The 24,344-nt window shown below is 37.7% G+C and overlaps 1 protein-coding gene across 1 annotated transcript in view; it reads left to right on the top strand.

Annotated features, from left to right (window-relative positions):
* LOC117782770 (amyloid-beta-like protein) overlaps positions 1-24,344 on the top strand; it is a 67,581-nt gene that overhangs the window by 19,885 nt on the left and 23,352 nt on the right. The window contains exon 3 of the mRNA XM_034619807.1: positions 22,822-22,992. Coding sequence (XP_034475698.1) covers positions 22,822-22,992 — 171 coding nt within the window. The remainder of the gene's footprint in view (positions 1-22,821; positions 22,993-24,344) is intronic.

The raw sequence follows: 24,344 nt of genomic DNA on the forward strand, positions 1-24,344 counted from the left end.
ACATGATAAGATTATTAGAATGTAAATTGTATAAAAAATGTTAAATAATTACATAACGATTTTGGCCCACTGTCCAGGTGAGAGAAATTGATTGATTATCCGCTCATTGATTCTAAGTAATCGACACAAATCGATAATATTGATATTTACCCCCTATGAGTTTGTTATACCAATTAAAATATCTAGAAATATTGTAGCTATTTTATAAACTCTTTAGACTTATCTTACAAAGTTACTTTGAGTAAAAATTTAAGTAAAAGCGTTTCTAACAAATGTTATATAATTTATTTTGAAATTTAATATACATTTATCTCAAATTGAATGGTTTATTTTAAGTCAAAACGATGTTCTCATTTATTATAAATGCGTTACAAATTTATAGATCAAGATAAATTTATTTTTCACTTGTCTTTAATTAATTATCTTATATGATACGATTATTGCAATGTAAATTGTATAAAAGTTGGTTCATGTTCAAGTTTTTATCTTTCATAATAAGAACATTTTTTCATATATGGATTTAATTGAATTTATTGCTTATGAAGTAAAAAAGTTAAAGTTGTATGTAAAACAGTTCATAAAATTTGAAATAAAAAAAGTTAAATAATTACATAATGATTTGGGCCCACTGTCCAGGTGAGAGTTGTCTTTACCTTTAACTACAATTGTAGTTGTTTATGTTCGTTGTTGTTGTTGTTGCCATTGTTGCTGTTGTTGACGGTTTGCAGTGACCTAAGCCAAGGAAACGGCAGCTCACGAACAGCTTTTGGCCTGTGGCAATGTGTGTGTGTATGTGTGTGTCTGTTGGCAAAATGTTTATGTCGACGTCTTTTTAATTTAAATTTTGCCTTTTATTTCGAGGCATCGTTTCGCACGATTCGCCATTTTGTTTGGTTGTATTGCTGTTGTTGTTGTTGTTGTTGTTGTTTTTGTTTTTGTTGCCTTCTGTTTAGTTATTTCGCCTATTTGCATTTGACTTGATTTCCCTTTTTTTTTCTGACCTTTTTCTTTTGGGCCCTGCTCGGAGCAAAGGAAATTACAAAGCAGAAATAATTTTTGGGCAGGAAAATATTTCTCATGTTTATTGTGAATGGTTCAAACGGCAAAAGTGAAATGTGGAATTTGGCAACAACGACAACAAAATGAAGAAGAACAGCAACAACAAAAAGCAAAGAAAGGGCAAAGGGAGCAAGAGAGAGAGAGAGAGAGAGAGAGAGAGAGAGAGAGAGAGATTGTAATGTGCACACGGAAACGGGATTTCCCGCTTTTAGTTTATGATCTTTTTGGGCTCTTTTCACTTCCACTTGCGCCATAATTGAAACGAGTTTATTTGTTAGCGGCCGTAAAGTGGGGAAATGAGAGCAATCAGAGGCAGGGGCAGGAGCTGAAAGGGTAACCTTTGACTCTTTTCATCTCTGCTCTGGCTCTGGCTCTGTTTTGGCCCCAAAAAAATAAAATAATAAAAGTTTTTTGTTGTTGTCAGTTTTGAGTTTGTGGCTAAAGTTTTATGACTTAAACGAAATCTTAAATGAAGTCAATGAAATGAAAATCCATTTCAAGTGAAACTTTTGGATAAAAAAGAACGAAGGGAGCGGGTAAGGATTTCGGTTAAATCAAAGTGCAGATGCCATGTGTATAATAAATGAATGCAAATGAATGTCCTTGTGAGTGTCAGTCAGACAGTTAGTCAGACGGACATTCAGTGGCTCTGTCTATTGTATATATACGCACATATAGATTATTTTTGTGTGGGTGTGCATGTGTGTGTGTGTGTGTGTGTGTGTACTTACCTCAGCGCCTTTGGCGCAGCGCAACTTTCTCAAGAGTTGCTAATGCCAGCGCTTTATCTGTGCCTGCTTATGAGCCTCCAGGGCTTTAGCTCGCACTTGTGCTCTCTCACTCTCTCTCTCTCTCTTTATCTCTCTCACTCTGTCTTTCTTTCTTGCTGTCTGTCTCTTTCGTTTGGCCTTCTTGTGAAGTATAATACATTTTGGGCAGTCTTGCAAGGTAAAGCGACTTGGTCTGTGGTGGATTTCATTTAGCGTTAAGTTTGTGGTAAATTCACCATGCCGCCGGCAATTTCACCACTCGCCTCGTAGCCTGACCAAGCCACTATGGGAACTTTGCCCGTTTTTTTTTTTAATTAATTAATAAATAGCTTAGGAACAAAAAAAAAAAAATTATTCAAATCTTAGAAATCTATCGTATGCAAAATCTGAACACTACAAGATCTTGTAGAAAACCTTTTTGTGTTTTTAAAGATATTTGTACCAAATTCCAATTGTATATTTATTGCTCAATAATGCTCAGTTCAGCAATAGAAACAATTGGTTGAGAGACCGTTCCATGCATGAATATGAAATCGTTATATTTTTAACTCTAAAAAATTTATTTGATACGCATATTGCAACAGCACCAAAGACTCAACTAACAAATTCTACCATTTGAAATTGTTGGCCCTTCTAATCATATCATTGAGAGCACTTGATACTTTAAAACATTATTTATTTATTCATATTAATTATGATAGCTTTGAATATATACTAAATTCGTTAATTTTCATGCTTGTGAAAAATACCAGAAAATAGTGAAATGTTCCCACAGTGCACGCCAGTAACTCAGCAACTTCAGCTTTAGTTTTTACTCCAGCTACAGTTTTCTCCATCTTCGAGTTTGGTTCGTCTATTTTACACAAATTATTTCGAATTTATTTCGGGTTACCTGTCTGCCAAACCCTCCCCCCCGCCCTCACTCTCTTTGTATTTATGTGTGTGTGTGTGTGTGTGCTTGTGAAATATTTTGTAGTATACTTTTCTGCTGGGAGCAGCAGCGAGCTTGTAATACAAAAAACCAATTTCAAGCATTCATTCAAGGCGCTACGGGATTTTTGTTGTTGTTCTCGTTGTTGTCGTTATTCTAGCATTTTACGTTAGCTGAAAATTGTGTGGTGTTGGTTTTGCTGTTAGTTATTGTTGTTGCTGTTGCTGTTGCAATGTCCTGCCTGTGTGAGTGTGTGTGTGTGTGTGTGAGTGTTGTTGCCTCAGGCATTCAACGCTGACAGTTACGTGGCCCTTTTGCATAGCAACGACAACGACAACGATACACACACACACACACACACACCCACACATACAACGACTCACCCCCTCACCCCCGCAGCTACTCCACCCACATGCTGGCCAAAAAACCCCCCCTGCCAGTTAGCTTCCCCAGTTGGGTCATTGTATAACTGCGTTGCGTGGGTTTGTTACAGTTGTTACCATTGTTGTTGTTGATGTTGTTGTTACCGTTTTTGCTGTTGCTGCTGTTGTTGTTGCTGTTGCGTGGCTTGGTATTGGCTGCGGCTTCTGCTGCTGCTGCTGCTGCTGTTGTGTATTTTAAATACGCTTCAAATTTACTTGTATACGCTTTTAATTTGTGCACATTTTGCAGCTGCTGCTGTTTTTGTTGTTCTTGTCGTTGTTGTTGCTTCTGTTGTTGTTGTTGCTGTGTGGTAAGTGGGCCAGTGAAATATTCAATGCGATCTTCTTGTTGCTGTTGCAGTTATAATTAAGAAATTTACTCAATTTACTTGTAGTTAGTATTACAATTTGTACAGTTAAACATTCATAGAGCGAACAAAGCTTTTCGATGGCGAATTTAAAAAATTTATAGAATTTCCTTGACACCTACAGCCAAGGACAAGTAAATAGCGCAAATTAAATGCACTAGTAAGATATATTTTATTTAATCGAAATGAATATAAAGAAAACGCTCGTAAAATAAAATAAAACGAATATAAGGGTTAATATGTGTGTTGTGTGTACCATGAGTAAGAATGAAATTGACAATTGAGTTTATAATTTAAATAGAAATAGAAATCGACAAAGAAATATTAAAGATACTGTTTACTGAACAATAAAACTGTTCAGACTTTTGCTATTTAGCTGTTCATTACTGTAAAACCGTTTTTTCGTCCTCAACTCTCTCATAATTTCTTTAAAGTTGTTGCTCTTGCTTTGACGTCATAGAGACGCTTTGCTGTAGCTGCAGAGTTGTTGCCATTGTTGCGGTCTATTGAGCTGTGTCTCATCTATTTAAGGGACTTTGACTTACGTAGCCAAAAGGGTTCTATGTCATGCCCGAGCACACACACACACACATGCACCTGTTTGACATGTGTATGTGTGTTTGTGTGTATTTTGAAGTTGGTTCAGGTCAAGCGGCTGTCGCTGCCAGACAAAATGCGACTTCATTGCGGGCAATTTCGTGTATGTGGCACAAAGTTGTTGAACTCTATGAATTGATATAACAACAACAACAACAACGACAACAACAACAACGACAACAGCAACAGCAACAAAAGCGAAACAAAACGACGCGACATGGAAAATATCGATTTTATTTTATTGACACGAAAAATTGCGCCTTGAAATATGCAATGCAAAAGTAGAAAATACAAGAGTGACACAAGGGGCTTGCAAGGGGGGTGAGTAGGGGAGGGGTGTTGGTTGCTTGGAGTTCACTGTGCCTGATGACGAAGCTGAGCTGAGCAGAGCTTGAGGGGAGTTGGAAGATGGGCAGGCGAAGTGGCAGACTGTTAGCTGGAACAACGACGCAGATAAGAGTCATAAAAACGCACACAATCGCACGCAAACAGACAGACACACACACACATACACATAGAGTCAGACACACAGATACAAGTTGGGGCAACGTTTTTGGGTTTTTCTTAACTCGCAAGCGGGCAGGGAGAGTGTAAGGAATGAGACTTGGGAGTCGGCATGAGTGCGAGCGAAAGGCGAAGCTAACGATTATGATGATGATGACAAAAGCAGCAGCAGCAGCAACAGCAGCCGCAACAACAACAACAACAACAACAACAAGAACAACCACAGCAAACAACGAGTCATAACAGCGACAAACGTCAGTGGCAAAAATGCCAAAATAAATGACACTGCGACAAAGTAAACTTCCTTTCGGCTGTAACAAGCGGCACGCCCATCAACGCCCACGCCTCCCTTTTCCACACCATTTGCCCTCTTCCTCCTGTCGGAGCATTCCTGAAATGAGCAGCTACCACGAAAAAAAAAAACAAAAGCAAAAGCAACAACGAGCTAAGGAAATTACGCGTTGGTTTGAGGCATTTGTCTTGTGTTTGGGGTTGTTGTCTTCTCACGAGAATATCTGTGAATATACATATATACATATAAATATACATATATAAATGGGTCTGTTGTCTTGTTTTTCTTATGGATTTTGAAGCAATGCAGACTTTGCAGATTACAAGAAGAAAAAAAAAAGATGAAAAAGTCACAACAAAGCCAATTTGAGCTTTGTAATGAATGAAACTGCGCACAAAATAACCAACAACAACAAATGACAACAAACGACAACAATAACAAAAGACAAGAGACCCGAGACAAATACATGCATGTACATATGTACATATGTATGTACAAAAGACAAAGGCTACGATCATTATAAGCACAAAAAACATTAAGAACCACTGAGAGGCTGTCAACCCTATAAATGTGAATTTGGCAACATTACAAAACCATATGGCAACGCCGGCCAACAGTAATGTTACGACTTGCATGTCATCGATATGATATCGATAAGCTCAACAGGATTTTCCTTTGTACACAGATAAATCATCAATTGAAATAAATCGATTCGAATCGAGAAGCTAAGCATCTCTTCTTCTTAAAAACTTTCATAAGTGTGAGCAATGATTTATTTTTATTTATTTTAAAATCAAAATATATTCTACATTGCTCCTTGAAACAAAGTTTTGGTTAAAAAAATAAAATGCTATAAACTTGATTTTTTAAGCCTATTTAAAAGTTTATAAAAAAAATCTCAATTTTCGAAATCTAAATGAAGAAATAATGATACTATCGATTATTAAAAAAGAATTACACTAGATTATTGTTTTACATAGAAACAACTTTAGGGCTTTCACGTGACAGTGGCAGCGAGGCTGTGAGCACGATTAAAAGTCGATAATTTCAATCGAAAGTTAGTATTTTTGGCATATTTTAGTGTGAAAGTTTTGACAGCAATTGTTTAGTGACGTCACGACACAAAAGCATTTGTTTGATTGTAGGAAAATTTTACAATGCAACCCACAAATTATTTTGCAAGTCGAAACAACAAAAATTTAACGGTATTTTCATATTTTATAAATATATAAATTGTTAATAATGGGCGCATCGAATAAAAATAAATAATAAACATACGTAGATCGTCAACTCTACAATAAAGACTACCAGGAAGCTCAAATATTTTCAAACCAAATTATAAAACTGTAATAAAAATTTCTGGTCAGGACTGAATTGTAAAGGGATGCTCACGATTTTAGTAAAGCACATGTGCCCGCTGCCATGCTGCCACTGTAAAGTGAACACCCTAAATAATTTCTATCGTTATATGTATATAACGATAAGCATAGCGATCTATCTATCTATTATAAAACAAAGTCACAGAGTGGGGTACACTTTTGTTCATAAATGATGTTTACCACTCTTGTCAGTTTGCTTTCATCATTTTCTTCCCCTCTACCACTGTATCTCTTTTTCTTTCTCTCTCTTTTAGTCATGTTTGTCAAAGAACTTGCAGCTACATATAAAACGTGATAACAAAACAAAAATCGCTACTTTGCTATGGCATCCCTCATATCATGTCACAGTGCGACACTTATTGTTAGTCCCCTGTCCGCTGACCCCTGACCCCTCTTTATAGCTCAACCTATTTATCGCAATCCCTCCTCCCGGAACACACACCCCCTCCTATCGGGTAACTTTGCACACTTTGTAATTGGGTGCCATTCAAGTGTCCAACTGTTGTTAAGGCGCACAGCTCAAATTGCATATTTCGCCATTATGAACTTGTTAATGCCCCAATCCCAGTCCCAGTCCCAGTGCCCATAACCCAGTCCAACAGTTTTAGAACTGTTCAACCCGGTTCATAGTACATAGTACCCTTCTGGCACTGGCGTCACTAAAAATTACGTCAATTAAACTTAATTGTACTAATTTTTAAATTCTCCACTCTTTTATTCCCTTCACTCGTTTTATTATAATCTTTATTTTTTGCAACTTTTTGCTAAATATGCACAAATATTTAATGAGAGAGAGAGAGAGAAGGCGCGAGAGAGAGAGAGGAAGGGAAAAAAAATTACTTTTACGGTAAAGAGCGTTTAAATAAGGAAACGAAATGGCGTCCAGCTGACAAAATGTAAATAAAAAAAATATAACAAGCAGAAATGCGGTAGTCAAGAGTGCTCGACAAGAGACTACCTTGTAGCTGGTTGTAAAAGAGCGAAAGGAATGATTCTCTAGGATTATATAATATATAAATCTGCATTTTTAAATAAGTTCATTGACGTCACATTCAGAAAGCAATGTTGGTTTTTATTTTTATTTAGTATCTAATATGGTGATTACTACTAAAATTAAATACAAGGGAAGAATCTTACTAACTTTTACTTATAGCTGATCTTGATCTTGAAAAGAGTGACAAGGAATTTGAATTTTACTCAAATCATACGAGATGTATTTTTCAGCTCATATGTATGTACGCATGTATCCTTTTTCGAAGGTTAGGTTACACAATTAGCTTTCTTTCGAAGTCCAGTTTTAAATACCCTATTCGCCAATTTTAAGGGAAATAAGTACGAAAAAAAGTGCAGAAATTAAAAACGAAAAAGTTTTCTGTGACCCTTGTGCGAAGGCGCAAGAAAGATGCACTAAAAGTTCTTGCAAGCAGGTGTAAAAGTTCACTGCAAAGTTCACAACAGAAAAAAGTTGCAATTTTAATTTACTTATTTGCCACACCTACTATAGAAACTAGCAACTGCAACTGCAACTGCAACACCGTTAAAAGTTGTTCATGATGTCGGTCAACTGGGATTGGCTAAGTGTTGAGCCGTTACCAAAAATAGCCTTCAACCGGCACAACTGAATCCACATCACTTCACTCCTAACGCTCAATTCATTCAGCGCAGATTCCATTTTATAATGGTATTGTGCGAAGAAGCAGAAAAAAATTACGCACAAGCATGCATATAAAGAATTTAATTAAAGTTCATTTGGTTGGCGCACTTTGGCTTCTGCCACCTCGACCCTGTCTCTCTCTCTCTCTCTCTCTCTCTCGGCACCTCTACATCCTGCTTCGCCCCTCCAAAATCTGCCCCTGCTGTCGAAGACGTTGCCACTTCTGTCACTTCCGCCTCAAGTAATTGCACTCCATCATCATCATTTTGCTTTTATATGGTGTGTAGATGAGTGTGTGTGTGTTTGTGTGGGTGTCTGCTTTGAGACTTAAGATGGTAACTCTGGCTCCGCCCTAAGACGACCCATTAACATACATATATATAGAACCCAACAGCTCAAGAATGCAAAACGACGGCAACTTCCTGGCACAATGGGCAAAAATCGACGCACATTGCACAGTAATTGAATTTGAAAAGATAATAAATCGATAAATATTGCAAAAATATCGATTAAACAGAGTTGCAGTTGTACTTAAGATTATTTAAATATGTTCTTGGTATGAAGATCTCATAAGATTAAGTGAGGTTTTGTAAGGTAGAGAATTTTTACTTTAATATTGTCATTTAAATAAAAAATGTATGAAAATTAAAAAAAAGTTTGCAACATTTTCATTTTATTTCGATAACATTTTTTCGATATGATTGAAACATTTATATCATTAAATGTTTAATACTTACAATTGAAGTTTACACAATTTTAGTTTAAAATTGTACATTTTATACTAAAATAATGTACACTGAAATACAATAAAATTTACAATGAAATATTAGAAAATTAATATATTTCTTATTCAATTGCAATGTTTTGCACATACAAATATAATATGAAATATAATATGAAAAATTAACTATATATTTATATTTGTTTTAAAATATAGATCATAAAGTCCAATCGCTGTTATTACATACACAAATCTCTCAAATAGAGAAATTATCCCATTGCCCGCTTGGTAGTTTGTTTATTATGTGTCGTTGCTTCGTGTGCACTTTTTACACTTAATTAAGACGCCCGAGAGAAAACCTCTGACACTCTGACACTCTGAAAGTAATCTACCCCGTCCTTTTCTCCCATCTCCAGCGGTCTAGTAACCTGTTGTAGTGCTTTGCAAGTTAATTCGATACGCAGCCGCAAAATTCAATGGCAGAAGTTTTGTGGCCTTTGCACCGTGGGTAATTTTCATGGCACCTTTTGGCTCAACGTCAATATATACATATGTTGTATTCACGTGTCTTGCAACAAAGTTGCATGTCTATCACGCTCTCGCTATCTCTTTGTCTTGCTGCCTTGACGCTGTCGAAATTTTTGCCAAATTGCGCATACGCCTATGTGCCAGTTGAGTGTTTTTTTTTTTGCATTCATTTTGCCAGTCTGTTTGTTATTTATGCACGTAAGCAGCATTTAACTACCCTACAAAGAGTTCGTGTGTCTGTGTGTAATTCATTGACTTCAATTTACAGAGATAATGAGAAAATCGCAAACAGTGCTCAGAGTAAAAGGTTGCCAAACAGAGGAAAAATCGAATAAGCAAACAAACGCACGAACTAACAGCTAAACAGCTAAGCAGCTAAACAGATACAGATACAAAAACTACGCTTTGCAGTTACATAGATATGTTACTAGTAGTCGTACATTGGCCAGGTCTTAAGCGAAAGCTGATATAATGAACTAACTCGACCCACTGCCAGGCAATTCAATCATGGCTTTTAACAGCTTTTATCTGCTGCCAGCAGCGTCAACGCCATGGCTGAGCACCTCTTTGAGAGTATGTGTGTCTATCTCTAACTCTCTGTCTGTGTGTCTTTCAAGTGCATTTCTTCCTCATCCTCTGACACTCTTTTTTCTGTATAATGAGCGTGAAATGCTTAAAGCTTAAATCACCGTTTATCAAAGCCACTGCATTGGCTTCTGTCTATCGTCATCATCTGCTTCTGCTTCTCTTTCTCTTTTACTGTCTCTTTTTTTTGTTTTTGAACATTTGTGCTCCTGTGTTCTGTGCTCCAACCAACTTGAGCTGAACTGCATCATCATCTTGTGAATGGCGGCTGCAATGTAATTAGTAGCTGTAAATTCGTGGGCTCAACGACTTTGACTTTGACTGCAGGCGTTGGAAGGATCGGGTCACATCTTATCGGTAGCTCGTTATAAGCTTAGCAAAGTTTCAGGTTTATACATTTATAGTTTATGCATTTATGCAACTTCTACTGCTACTTCTTTCTATCCTCAATATTCAGCAATCCGCTTTAATATTGTAAAGAGCATAAATTATGCCAAACGTTCGCACACCAATTTCCACAGTTTCATCTCGTTAACGGCATTGTTCATGTTCGTGTTGTGCTATACAGGATTTTAAGTGTGGCAGCAACAGCAACAGCAACAGCAGCTTGAAGCTTGAAGCTAAAGTCGAGAAACTGCTCCTCAGCCATGCCAAATGATTAAGCATCAAAGGTTTACAGTGCCTTCTGTTCTGCTCTAGGTAAGGAGCAAGATGTGAGAAAATAAATTGAAAAAGCTTTTCATTTGGCTTACGCTTGCGATTAAAATGAAAATGAGTACAGAATGGGGAGAAGGGAAGCTTGTATGGAAATGGACTTGAATTTGTATACATTTGTGTGTGTGTGTGTGTGTGTGTGTGTGTGTGTGTGTGCATCAACGGAATGAGAATTAGTCGCTGTCAGGGCAAAGTTTTTGTTGCCTGACTGTCAGACTGCCATTAGGCCCAAGTGTTGTCAAAGTCGCCATCTTGAAACACGCACGAGCTTTACTCTGTCTCTCCCTCTCGCTCACCTTCTCTTGCTCTTCCACTCTATAGATTTATGTGTGTGTGCGTGTGTGTGTGCTTGTGTGTGTGGGTGCTTCCGGTTTCAATTTATTTTTGACGCACGCCAAAGTTTTACCAAAAAGTATGCAACATATACAAACTCCAACACACAGACACATACACACACGCACACACACACACGCACACACACACACACGCACACAGACACATACATTTACAGCTCTCTTTCACAAGCGGGCCTTAAAAGCATCGTTTTCCAGGCCTCGATCCATCGCAGAGTCACTTAATTAGTTTTTACACTTAATTGAATTGCAATGCCTCGTCATGGACGCAACGCCGAAAAGCATGCAGCAATTTTTTCTTTTCGTCTCTTTTCTACTTTTACAGAATATTATTTTTAATTGTATTATTTTTTTAATGGCTCGACCGTGAAGCTTCCATTTGCTGGCCTCGTATATCACTTAGTTTTTCATAAATTTGTGGATTTCAAATTTCATTTTTCGACCACTTTTCGACTGCAATTGTTCCCGCTCGTTTTTGTGGTCAACTGTATCACACAGACATACACACACACACACATCTATATGTATATATATATATATATTTATATATACACACATACATATATGCACTTAGATAGCCGAGTTGAGCCTGTAAAATTAATCATATTTATTATGAAACGCTTTTGTTTTGGGCCAACAGCGCTTAAGCCCCAACAATTTGTGGCCAGCTTAAAATTTTGTTATCCCCAATTTTAATGCAATGCATTGAAATGTTCAGAGCGTTTTAGGGCCATTAATGCTCTATGTATATCCCATACATAATATATACGAACGTGGTCATGGTCGTGGTCATACCCCTCTCTCTCTCCTCTCTCTCTCTCTCACACGTATTCCAAACTGGAACCATAACCAGCTCCGAACCGCACCCGGAGCATTTTCGTTATGTATTTTTGCTGATTGGTTTGCTGATTCAGCATTAATTTTCAACGGACTTAATTTACAGTGTTGTCCTTCTTCTTTTGCTGTAATTTTTGTTTTGTTTTTTTGTTATTTTTTGTACAGCCATTTTAACTCCCTCCCCTTTTGTTCCTTGGCCATTTTTCTGCCTGTAAATTTACACAGTCAACGATTGGTAATGATGACTACTCCTGTTCAGCTAAATCCACTTTATAAAGTCTTGTTTGAGACAATTCATTGCTCAAAGGATCCACAATCATTTACTAAGGAAAAACTTCAATATACTTTGAAAAATGAATTAAATGCTCTTTTTACTTGATTGTGTTACAATTCCACTCCAAATATACTTCTGTTTCAACTGCAATTTGATTGAGTTTCAATTAGATATTTCTGATTCAAATTCAGTTGTGTAAAGCAAGGCTGCAAAATTTTGGTGAAGGTTCGGCTTAGATTCACTTTCGCCAATATCGAGTTGTCGATATTTCGATGTATTTTTACATCACTTACAAAAAGTATGTAATTATTTTTTTTTCGAACCGAACCTTTTATTTAAGAAATTCGTTCGGTTCAGTTTCGGGTTCACGAAGTATATAATATTAAAGTTTCGGTTTATGACCCGGTTCGGATTGCTTAAAAACCCGTACCGAACCGGTTCAGCGCGGTTGGGTTCAGAACCGGTTTGCAGCTTTGGAGTAATGTGTTTCAATTCACACAATTTCAATACTTTTCGCTTGAAATATTTTTTATTAAGATCTTGTTAAAATGCAGCAAGTTTTAGTGACCTTTTACTCTTACCAAAATACCCCGTATTACTTGATTTTATGAACACTACAAACAATCCTATCATCTAGAGTTTCATTTGTGATTAAAAATTAAAAAATTATGTTTTATAAACTTCTTTTAAGACGCATTATTATTATTATCCACCATTAATATGTATGTGTTAATGTTAAGAAAAAAGTTGAAAGTCTACTTAGCTTTTGCTTTAAGTGAATAATTCGATTGTGCTGTAAAAATCAATCAGTATCATTAGCACGTTTCTTTCATCATCATCAGAGGAATTTATAGGACATTAAACGCACAAGAAAATTCCATCTAGCTCTGCGCATATCCTCGGTCATTCGAATCACACTCAATTAGCTCAAAAGTGTGCGACACGAAAGTGAAGATAGAGACGGAGAAAAAGACAGAGAAAAAAAATCGAGAGGCAATTTGGCGTGTTGGTGACCTGCGCCAAATCGACAAATAACGAACTGAAATATCATCGCAGCTGCAATTGCAGAAGTAATATGGAAGGAGGATACTGTGAAGAAATGAGAAAGTGAGAGAAGAGGAGCGGAGAGGAGAGGATGGCATAACCCATATAATCTAAAGAGTCGAACTGGGCAAATGGAAGTCAGAATCAAATAGGATTCAAAAGAGGACACAGACTTTAATGCGAGTTTTGGAAATAAAAAATGAAAAAAAAAAACAAAAAAAATAGCTTAACAGGACTTGGGTAATTTCATTTGGCCAAAGTTGGATAATTGAAGTGCTGCTGCTGCTTCTGCTGCTGCTACTGGCTGTTTCCTTTTGCCTGCTACTGTTGGCTTTCCAGCTGCGGATGCTGCTGTCTAGGAGGCTATGCAAAATCAATTAGATAAGCGCAGTGATAGCTGCAAGTGGAAGTGCAGTTGACTGATAAAAATGTAATTGAAATGCCAACGTATCTATGATAAACTGCTATCCAGGGTAAACGCAATGAACATAATGACGCTGATCCTACTGATGATGATGATGATGGTGATAATGATGATGATGTAACTTAGTTAATCCTGCTGTTGACAAGCAGATTGTAAACAGCAGAAAAAAAAAAATATATGTATCAACAATTGGGGCAACAAGTTATGCACCAGCTCTTGCAGGCATGTGCATGTAAGATCTGTCAAAGCAATCACTTGTCTGACTTACCTGCATACCGCACACATACACACACACACACACACATACACACACGCACACACTCAGAGACAGCAAAAGAAGCGTAAGAAGCAGCATTAGACTATGGGAGTTTTAGACATTTTTTATGTCCAAGTTGTAAAAATATTTAATGAAACGGGAATTTATTGAACAGAGAAGTATATATTGTATAATACATTCTTTTTGGATATTTTAATGCACGTATGAGCAAATATATTTTAATTTGTTACAGCAAACATCTAAAATATTTAATTTTGTTAAAATATTATTTAATCTTAATAATTTTTAGTCAGTATGTGAGGAATTTAATAAAAATGACCCACAACTAGCAGTTAGGTCTAGATTTCTCAAAGAAATAAATAAAGTTTTTCATAAAAGAAATTTTAGTTTGACCTACTATTTGTATTTAGGATGTATGGTATATTAGTCCGATGTTGAAAATTGTAAGTTCAAGTATTAGTAGTATACAACACGACAAATCTGCAAGTTATTTCTAGATTTGATTAAAAAGAAAATACATTTTATATGATATTATAAGAATTAGGTGGTCTTAGTCTCACTATCTTTGCATATTAAAAGCCGAATGCACAGGACTAGTTAGACCAAGTTCATAATTAATTCAAAAAAATGGGCAAAGTTCCCATAGTGCAGTGGCTGAGAATTTTTCGGATTTCACTTGGCACAAAAGTTTTTGGCAAAGTTTCAGTTTTCGAATTTTGCAGTTCTCAAACATTTTGCAGCTCAACCATATTCTTTAGCCGTTTCATGTTGTTCCCCTTGCCCTTTCCCTTTCCCTTTCCCTCACCATCAACGCCATCCTTTCAAGCAGATCTCTTTAATATGGCCCTAAACTTAGGCATTCCATTGCCACACAGGCACGCACAAGGATATGCGTGTGTGTTTGTTGTGTGTGTGTGTGTAAGTGTATACAATGAATGCCTGCTCTGAATAGGATTGTAGTACAAACGGGACAGAGACAAAGCGCTGAAATTTAATGGCAAATGCCAGAAGCTAACGATAAACCCCAGCACAACCAACAATCTACGCAATTGCAGAGTTGTGTGTGTGTGTGTGTGTATTTGTGTGTGTGTGACATGCTGAGTCATCAAGTGGCAGGAAAACACAACTACTACTAGTATGCTTTGACACTTGAAATTGAGCCGCAAAACAAAAAAATTAAATGCCAAAAAGCGAAAAATGCACAGAAAAGCAAAAACGTAGAAAAGTCATAAATAATAGTCACAGTGTTACAATGCGTGTATATGTGTGTGTGTGTGTGGGTGTGACAGTGGGTGGCTGTTTTACTATGATTAGGTGTGTGTGTGTGTGTGTGTGTGTGTGTATTGCACACTCAGTGACTGAAACTTTCAACTTTGACTTACTTTAATCCCAGCCAAACGAGACACGCCATTTCGTCCACAGTTGCTCACAAAAAACATTTGCCCACCCACACACCCACACCCACACACACACACAGCTACTCACACACTCACATGCATCCCTTCCAGCCACTGTCCACTCTCAGCTCATTTTGCTGGCTATTTTTCACTATTTGTCTTGCATTTGCTACGTGTTGTTTTCATGCCTGTCCGCATTTAACATGCACAACATAATTTCCATTCTTTCCCCCACTTTTTGCCTGCTTTTTTCCGCCTTTTTCGCATACATTTACTTTTTGGGGCGACTCTGCTGTCGGAGCGACGCGGCAGCACTTTGAGGCGCCTCTTCAGCGACTTTGGCAAACAATAAATTGTTCGTTTTTCACTGTTTTCCATACTCTTACCGTCAAACAGGCACTTCCGCCACCAATGATGTGTATACTTACTTATATGCATATCAATAAGTATGTTTGTATATACATACCCATACACATATATCATCCTGATCGAAACGATTCAATATGATTCTTACACATATGTATATTTATTTATATATATTCGATTGTATATTTAATAAATATGAGAATACAGTTGACACATACTCAATTCTTATACTTACTATTTACTTAGCAGATATATCATTCAAAATAAACAATTATACTTATTTATAAGTCTTCTCTTAGCTGACATTTAAATTCAACTTAATGAATGTGATTCTCTTTAAAGGGTATTCAATCTTTGATAATACAGATATTGTTTTTCTTGATTTTTTCTTTGCTTAACGCGCTCGCATTAAAATTGTATTTGTCTCTGGCTCTGGTTTTGGTTCCGGCTGCTGAGCGACGATGTGAAATGCGAAATGCGAAATGGGAAAAGAAAGGAAAAACTTATTACGTGTGTTATTATAACGCAATTTCTTTTGTGCTTCTTTTGGTTTTGCGCTTTGCTTTGAACGTTTTCAACTTTTGCGCTCTCAAGTGTCGCCTGTCGGCGGTCGGCGGTTGGCGGTGGAGGCGCCACGCCCCCAAACGCTGCCGTCATCTCAGTCGCTGTGGCGAAATTAAAATATCATAAATTTGAGTTAATTACGGTCGAGTAAACATTAACATAATTGTGTTTCTGCCCGTTGTCAGTGTCGCATTATAAGTAGCATATACTTATTGCCCAGTTTGCTTTTCTTCTATTCTCTTTGTCGTGCTTTTCTACGAACTTTCCGACCAGGAGTGGGCGCCCCCTTTCCAGTTGGTGCTTGGTGTTTGGGCGTAAGGGGATTGTCTGTGACTTTTTAAAGTCTATAAATAAATTCTAATGAGCTTCAGACTTAAATTGACTATTGTTGAAATCGATACTACAAATCAAACCGTAAATGCTTAAGTTGAATTTTGCAATTTTGTCGTAAGTACAAAACTTGTAGGTAGCCTCTTTGTTATTTTCTTGAGCCATGAAATTCTTGGAACACGTCCGGGTCCTCCTCATTCGTCCAAGTATCTTTTTAATAACATTCGGAATATGAATGGAAATGTCCAACGAAAGTTTTTTAAATCTTTTGTGCATCTTGTGCTCTCCACTTTAGTTCTCGGAAGAAAACTTGTATTCATGCAATTATGAAAATAAAATGTAATACCAACTTTTATATCATTAGACTACTGCAAATAGTTGGCAGTTGATCAAATAGACTAGTTCTTTTCTTTCAAAAGAGTCCTGAATTGTTAAAAAATATTTAAATTTTCATAAATGCATAAACATTTCTCTAATATTCAAATTTATATTATAAACAGTTGTCTCAGCTATGTTGTGTGAAAATTTCAGCCCTCTAGGTATTATGGTTTGGGCTGTGCAATGATCAGTCAGTGAGTGAAGGAGTCAGGATAAAGAATTAGGTTTATATATAGATTTTGAGATTGCATCAGATTTGAAGAGTGATCTGATGTGATCAATTAATTTACATTAGCTCTTGCAGTGGACATTTTCAGTTCGCTGACACTTGGTAGTACTTTATAGTGTTGTAAGATGTATAAAATTGCATAATAAATGTATCACTTGAATCAATTGAAGGCATTAAAAAGCTTCTGCACGATATGTATACGTTTATTTATTGCACAGATTTCAGATTACACAACAATCAGGGTCTGACGTAGAAGAATTAATCAATATGCCAGATATGCTGCCTCCAGCTCGGGTTGTTTACCAATACTCATCTATTTATAGACTACCCACAGTGCGGTTGGTTATAATTGATAAATTGATTTATTGAGTGGAAATACTTGTTAATTGTTATTGCTATTGTTGCTGCTGTGAAATGTTGTTGCCATGTCATTTAAATCCTTGAGAGCCCCTTCAGCTTCAGCTTCAGCTTCCAGCTTTCAGCTTCACATCCCTTTGGCGCTTCAAAGTGACCGCAGAATTTGTGGCATGCCCTGTGCTGCCAATTTGACAGTTGGTTGACAAGCACTCGACGCCCTGTCGCCTTGTCACTGTCACCTGAACTGAACTGAACTGAACTGAACTGTACCCGAAACAGAGCTGAGCACAGCTTGAACTCGGAGCACAAACAGGAGCGTGAAGCGAGTGTATCCAGTTTGCCACGCCCATCAAAAGGGTTCGCAGGCGTGAGTTTGATTACATTTTGGCCCTTTTGCCTCGCGCGAAAATACACGACACAGGCTTTGATTGCCAGCAACAGCAGCAACAGCAAAGGGGCAGTGGGCGTGGCTGACTGACGGTGCAACATTGTTGGCCTGCAGACTTTGGCAATTGCAATTGCCGTTGCTTTTGGCCAGGCGCCCGTTGCAACATCCGTTTCCGCTTCCGCTGCGTTGCCTGTGTGTATGTCTGTATGTCTGTGTGTGTGTGTGTGAGTATGCCTGTGTGTGCGTGTGCGTTTGCTTAATTTCGATTTGGATTGTCGCCTGCCAACTCTGGCTCAATCTCGTCTGTTTACGCCCTGCAAATGCCGCCAGCAAATTGTTGCCAACTCATTTCCGATGATTGGCAACCTTGGCGCGCACACACACAAGTCCATCGCAGGTCTGGTCCAGGTATTGGTCTTAAAGCCACATGCTTCACTTATAGTCATTGCTTAATTATACTGCGTTTGCCACTTGCCAAAGATCCGTTTGTTTCATAACAATTGGGCGTGTCTGTGTATTTGTGTGCGTACAAACAACCATGCATATATGTGGTTTCTCTGTGTGCGTGTATGTGTGTGTGTTTGCCAGTTTCAGTTGAGCGAACTCTTCCAAATGAAATGAAACCAAATGTGTGGCATACTTTTAGGCTGCACTTTAAAATGAATTCCCAAACAATTTCGTGTCATATTTTTATTTTGCTTATATTTTAACCAATATTTAAAATGTTTGCCAATGTGTACACCCATAATATTTTTTTAATCAATTAAATTCCAATATGCTTAAACTGTTTTAAAAATCGACAGGCCTCTGCAAAATTATCAATACTAAAACAGTTCTTAAATTTGTTTAATAATAAAATCAGAAGATTCTGATTCATAATCGTTTCAACACTTGATTAAATTAAACTAAATGATGTTGAAATGTGAGCCAAATAAGGGTATAAAACTGGCGCACCTACATGCCTTTATATATTTATGTATAAGCGTGTGTATGCATATACACATAAGTATATAAGCTATGTGTGTGTGTGTGTGTGTGTTGGCTTTATTTTTGTGTTGGCAGATTGCGTTGCCGGGGCAGCGGCATTATTAAATATGCCGCCTACTGCTTTGGCTACTGCAATTGCAACAAGCAGCTGTTGTTGTTGTTGTTGTTGTTCTTTTCGTCGTTGTTCGTGTTGTTGTTTGTTGGCATATGCCGGGGTGTCACCGTAAACAACAGCAACAACAGCTACAATAACAAATATTAACAGACCAGGCCAGGCCCGGCCCGGCCAATTGCAATAATGACGTTGAAAAGGCAAAAGCCCAGTCAAGCCAAAAACTCGGGCCAACAGGAACAACAACCACAATAACAACAGGCATATGCAAATCCATGTGTGTGTGTATGTATTTATGAGCAAGTGTGTGTGTGTACATATATATATATATACATATATATATGTTTTGTTTTGTGAATTATTAGATTGCCTGGAAAAATGCAGCAACGTCACAAACAAGAAGGCGATGTTGAACGTTGCAGAACGACGTCGTTGCCGCCTTTTTGCCAACTTAATTACTTTTGAAAAATACACACACACACACACACACATCCACTCACACATACATACAAGCGGGGGAAGAGAGATACAGGCACATGAATAATGGCAATTGGTGTGTGGATGGATGGATGAATGGTTGACTGACAAGGCAGCCAAGTCTGACAGCAGGAACAGAAACAGGAGCAGGAGCAGGAGCTGGAGCGGGAGCAGGAGCGGGAGCAGGAGCGGCAGTTGGAGCAGCAACTGAAACTGGAACTGAAACTGAAGCCCCGTTTCTCGACATGCTCACACATGCTCAGGGCGCACGCTATTATTATATTTATTAGCAGGGTAGAAACATAGACAGAGGCAGAAATAGGGCCAGGGGTGGGGGCAGGTAATGGGAAAGGAACTGGGAAGGCGACTGGGGCAGGATCAAAAGGCAGGACATGCGGAAGGAAGTCTTCTTTAATGCAGTTTATGTGCAGCCACGTTATGTTCGTCAAATGCATTTTGATAATGGAGTTTACATACACCTTCCTTCACCCTAACCCCTTGTCTCCTTCCCCAATGCCAGCACAGAAAGTTTGGGCAACTCAATTTTCATGTTGCCATGATAACAACAGCAACAACAACAGCCACAAATGTGTATACTGTTGTGGGAGTTTTCGAAGCAACATGATGATGAAATCATAAGTATCAGTGAACACAGATCAAGGATAAAAAGCAGCATATTTGTCTCATCTGTTCAAAGTTTACCAAAGGGCTTGAAACATGGACATTTTCCCCTTTCATCTTGCTCGATAATAAAATCAACAACATCGTGCCAAAAGAGTTCTTTGATTAGGCTAAATCATTTGCTATAGAACAAAATTGTTGAAGGGACAAACAGCTTAGTTTGGTGATATAAGAAGATACAATAGCAAGAGTCCATTGACTAAGTTGAAGATTTTAAAAATGTTTCGCATTATTCCTTCGAAAGGCAGACAATTTAAAGAACTATTTTCAATGAAATGTGCTGGAATTGAAATAAAAAACAGCTTTTGCATATGAAATACAACATACTAGAAAAAAGCCAGCAGCTCCACTTTCGATACATTATAAAGAATTTAAATAAATTTCGTTTAAAAAATGACAATTTAATAATAGAATTTTAGCAGAGATAAACAACAAGAAATATAAAAAACAAAAACTATATTCAAACTTTTGTTAAATTTTTTTTCTTTTTTGCGGCAATTGTGTATATGTGTTAGTTTTATTTAAATGTAATTACAAGAAAAGTTGGAAAGTGGGAAAGTTGGAAAGTTGGCCTTGCACCAGCTGAAATTCAAATTCCAAATATTAGCAAGAGAAGTCAAATAGTTAATAATACTAAAAACAAACAAAGCAAATCATGACACAAAATGCAAAGTAAAAAGTTAAAATCTATGTTGTGTACAAATTTCAGCCTCATAGCTCTTACCGTTTGCACTTCAGAATGATCAGTCAATAAGTCAGAACAAAGAGTTTTATATATGTATGTATATATGGAAAGATTTGAACATTTTGCTGAATTATGTTGGGCCTGCAACTGTAAGATAGTTGTTGGCTGAATGGCTTTGTTTGAGGCCTTTATGTTTGCGAGCTGCGTTCAGATTGAATGAATAACTCGCTCACTCTCACTCACACTCATACTCATACTCACACTGGTACTGACAGAATGAATGAATGCAAAATGTTTGAATGACTGCGAATGCATTTCAGTTTGGTGGAAATATGAACTCCAGCTTATCAGGCTGATGTTAAACAATGGCACCAGCTAATGGAAATTTGAAGCAGCGAAAAAATTTCAAGTCAAAGCCGGGACTATAGTAAGATAAAAGAAAAGCTGAAAAAAGCTGACGCATTGACGAATAGACAGACGGGCGGACGAATAGGCTATTAATCTGTTTGTTACCATAGTTATTCGAAAAAGTGACAGCAGTTGATACAAAAAAAAGAAAAATGCTGAAAATACACAAAAAAAAATTACAACTACAAAAAAAGCGTTAGTACAAATAAAAATCAAAGAAGTATGGAAAACAAAAAACAGTTGATTGAAAGTTGAAGTGCACACCAAGTGGCAGAATAAATGCGATTTTATGATATAATATGTTTCAACTGATAAGCCATTGATTGAGGTACTCCATAGTGCATAAGGACCATCAAGTAACTGAGTGCTCACAATCGAAATCAGAGCATAATCATTTAATCAATCCATCAATTGATGCCGTTTTGCTGCTTGTCTATGCATAATTCAAATGGTCATTCATCAAACTGCCAACTGCCCGATGCTGAGATGCTGAGATGCCGAGAAGCCTGGCAATGGCATCTGTAATGAACCATTTAAGACATCGTTGAGGTTTAGTTGCCCATGCTCTTCAGTCTGTATAGACCCCCGCCTAATGAGTTCAGTTGTCTCACTTGATTGCCACATGTGGCATGTGTGATGATGCTGCCTCTGCTTCTGCTGCTGTTGCTGCTGCTGCTGTTCTTGTATCGCACTCATATCCTTAGACAAATGTAATCTCTCCTACTCGTCCATTGTGGGGCATCATCATTTTTTATCGCTCAGATACGCCCAAAATGCCAGCAAGTCTCACTTGCACAATGTGGCGTATGATTAATGTCTTGTTGGGCTATGTTACGAGTAGTCTATGCCCAGACACATTAAGCATACGCACAGTGTTGCAATGCAACGCCAAGTCAGCTACAATTCAAGCATATCAAGGAAATTATGTAAATGAATTCACAGGATAGAATTACGAACCACTAAACTCAAGGTTTTAGCTCGAATCTTGGCTCAATTTAATACAAAAAAAAGAAATAATTATATATCCATATTTTTTGTATTATTTCTAAATTTTTTAAGCCGCTAAAATTGTTTAATAATCAATTATTCTTAATGAATCTAACTTTTAATTATGATTTATTATTTAAATTTTTGTTAATTAAAGTCTCAAATAAAAGAATGAAATTCATTTAGCTATTTGTTTTTCAAACTGAGTTTGTTTTTTTTCTTTATAAAATAAAAGGGCTCTTGTTTGAGGGGTACACAATGTTAAAGGTTTTTTTTTTATAATCCGGCTCGATAGCTGGATTATGATATTTGTTACACACTGTGAGCGGAATTCCTATATTTGAAACATGCTCTCAACTGTGTTTGCTTAGCAATTAGCAACAACACACGGCACTGAGAGAGAATGAGAGAGTGAGAGTGAGAGAAAGAGAAAGAAAAAGAGAGAGAGGAAGAGAGGGCAGCATTTTATAGCTGACAGCTGGTTATTGCTGATGCAACAAACGTGACATGAATCAATTTGTTGGCTGTATCGATGAGCCTGAGTGTGTCGGGAGTACTCGAACTCATCATGAATTGCACTTGAATACACACAGCACATGCGAGAAAATGAATCAACATATACATACACATATACATAGACACCAGCGAGTACTTATATTACTTTTGAATACGCTTTGAAAGCGAAACCAATGCAATTTACTCATCTAATCCCGCTTCCATTTGCATTCTCATCCATTCACAGGCCGCCTCGCCGCGCTGGGAGCCACAGATAGCGGTGCTTTGTGAAGCCGGACAAATCTATCAGCCGCAATATCTATCCGAGGAGGGACGTTGGGTAACGGACCTCAGCAAGAAGACAACGGGCGCCACATGTTTGCGTGATAAAATGGATTTACTTGATTACTGCAAGAAGGTAAGTCGAACAGGGATTGCTTTAGATTTGCAGGAGAGAGTGAAACGTTTCTAACAGAGGGGGAGGGGGGGAATAAATGCAGAGGGGTGAATTGTTCATAATGTGTAGCTGATTGAATTGAAGCCGCATTTAAATTGCTATTTGCATTTTCTACTATTGCATTTACTTTGCATATATGAAAAGTGCGCAAAGATTGCACCCCCCCTTGCCCGCCATTCCACCTGGCACAAAATGTAATTTTATGACCTGGCTAACGCTCAAGTTTGCAGCCACAAGCTCTGGTCTGGTAACCATCTTCTCCTCCACAGGCAATGTGCCACTCAAAATGCAGCAACATGAAAGGCAATAAATCAAAAGAGTCAGCAATAGCAGCAGCGAATCAGAGCTCGGCTAAAGGGACATTGGTTGAAGGGTATAGGATGTGGAAGGAGAGGGAGAACAGAAGCAGAAGGCAGTTCAATGCTGGCTGCTGGGTGTGTGGCAACAACAATTTAATTTGCGCTGCGTTGAAAGCGTTTACATTGAGACAACATTAAACGACACTTAATTAATTTTCCATTAATTTTTGCTTTTTCGCTTTTTGCGTACGCTCTCCCGCATACTCTCCTTCTCCTTCTCCTTCTCCTGTTTCCATTTCATTCTCCACACGCGGCAGTTTATTCAACACGTCGCATCACACATGACGCATACGCCGTGTATGCCGTTGCCGTTGCCGTTGCCGCTGCCATCATAAATTGGCATGCCATTGGCAATGACGCCTGCCTGCCTGCCTTTGGCTTTTTTAATTAAATTTCTTTGGCTTTCTCTGGCTAATGTAGCGTTCGTTGTTTTTTTTTTTTTTGTTTTTCATTTCCAGTTGCTGTTGTTCTCTGTGCAGCACGAAGCACTCAACAATATGTAGTCTATAAATGTGGCAATGCAATGTCTGGAATACAGCGTAGTTCGCGTCCTTGTCTTCCCATTGTCCCTTCGTCCCTTTCGCCACTTTCTTTTATTTTGCGCCACGTCGCCAGTGATTGGCACAGACGACAGTGTTAAGTGAATTGTGAAGGCAAATAAAAGCAGACAACAACACGACAGCCACCAGAGCTTGAGCTCAATAAGTTTTTCAAAATTTCCATTTCTGACCTTTGAGCATTGTAAATGGCAAATAAAGCACGAGCTCGACACAACCATATGGATATGAAAATATGAAAATGAATACAAAATTGCATTTACGACAATCTAGTTACCAGTGTGAATGTGACCGTGTCTGTGTGTGTCTGTGTGTGTGTGTGTGTGTGCGCACGATAAATGTACATGTTATTGCAAAACTGATTTGTTTACAATTGCAAGTAAAGTTACCAGAAGGA

This window comes from Drosophila innubila, chromosome X (genome assembly GCF_004354385.1).
Source record: "Drosophila innubila isolate TH190305 chromosome X, UK_Dinn_1.0, whole genome shotgun sequence".
Lineage (NCBI taxonomy): Eukaryota > Metazoa > Arthropoda > Insecta > Diptera > Drosophilidae > Drosophila > Drosophila innubila.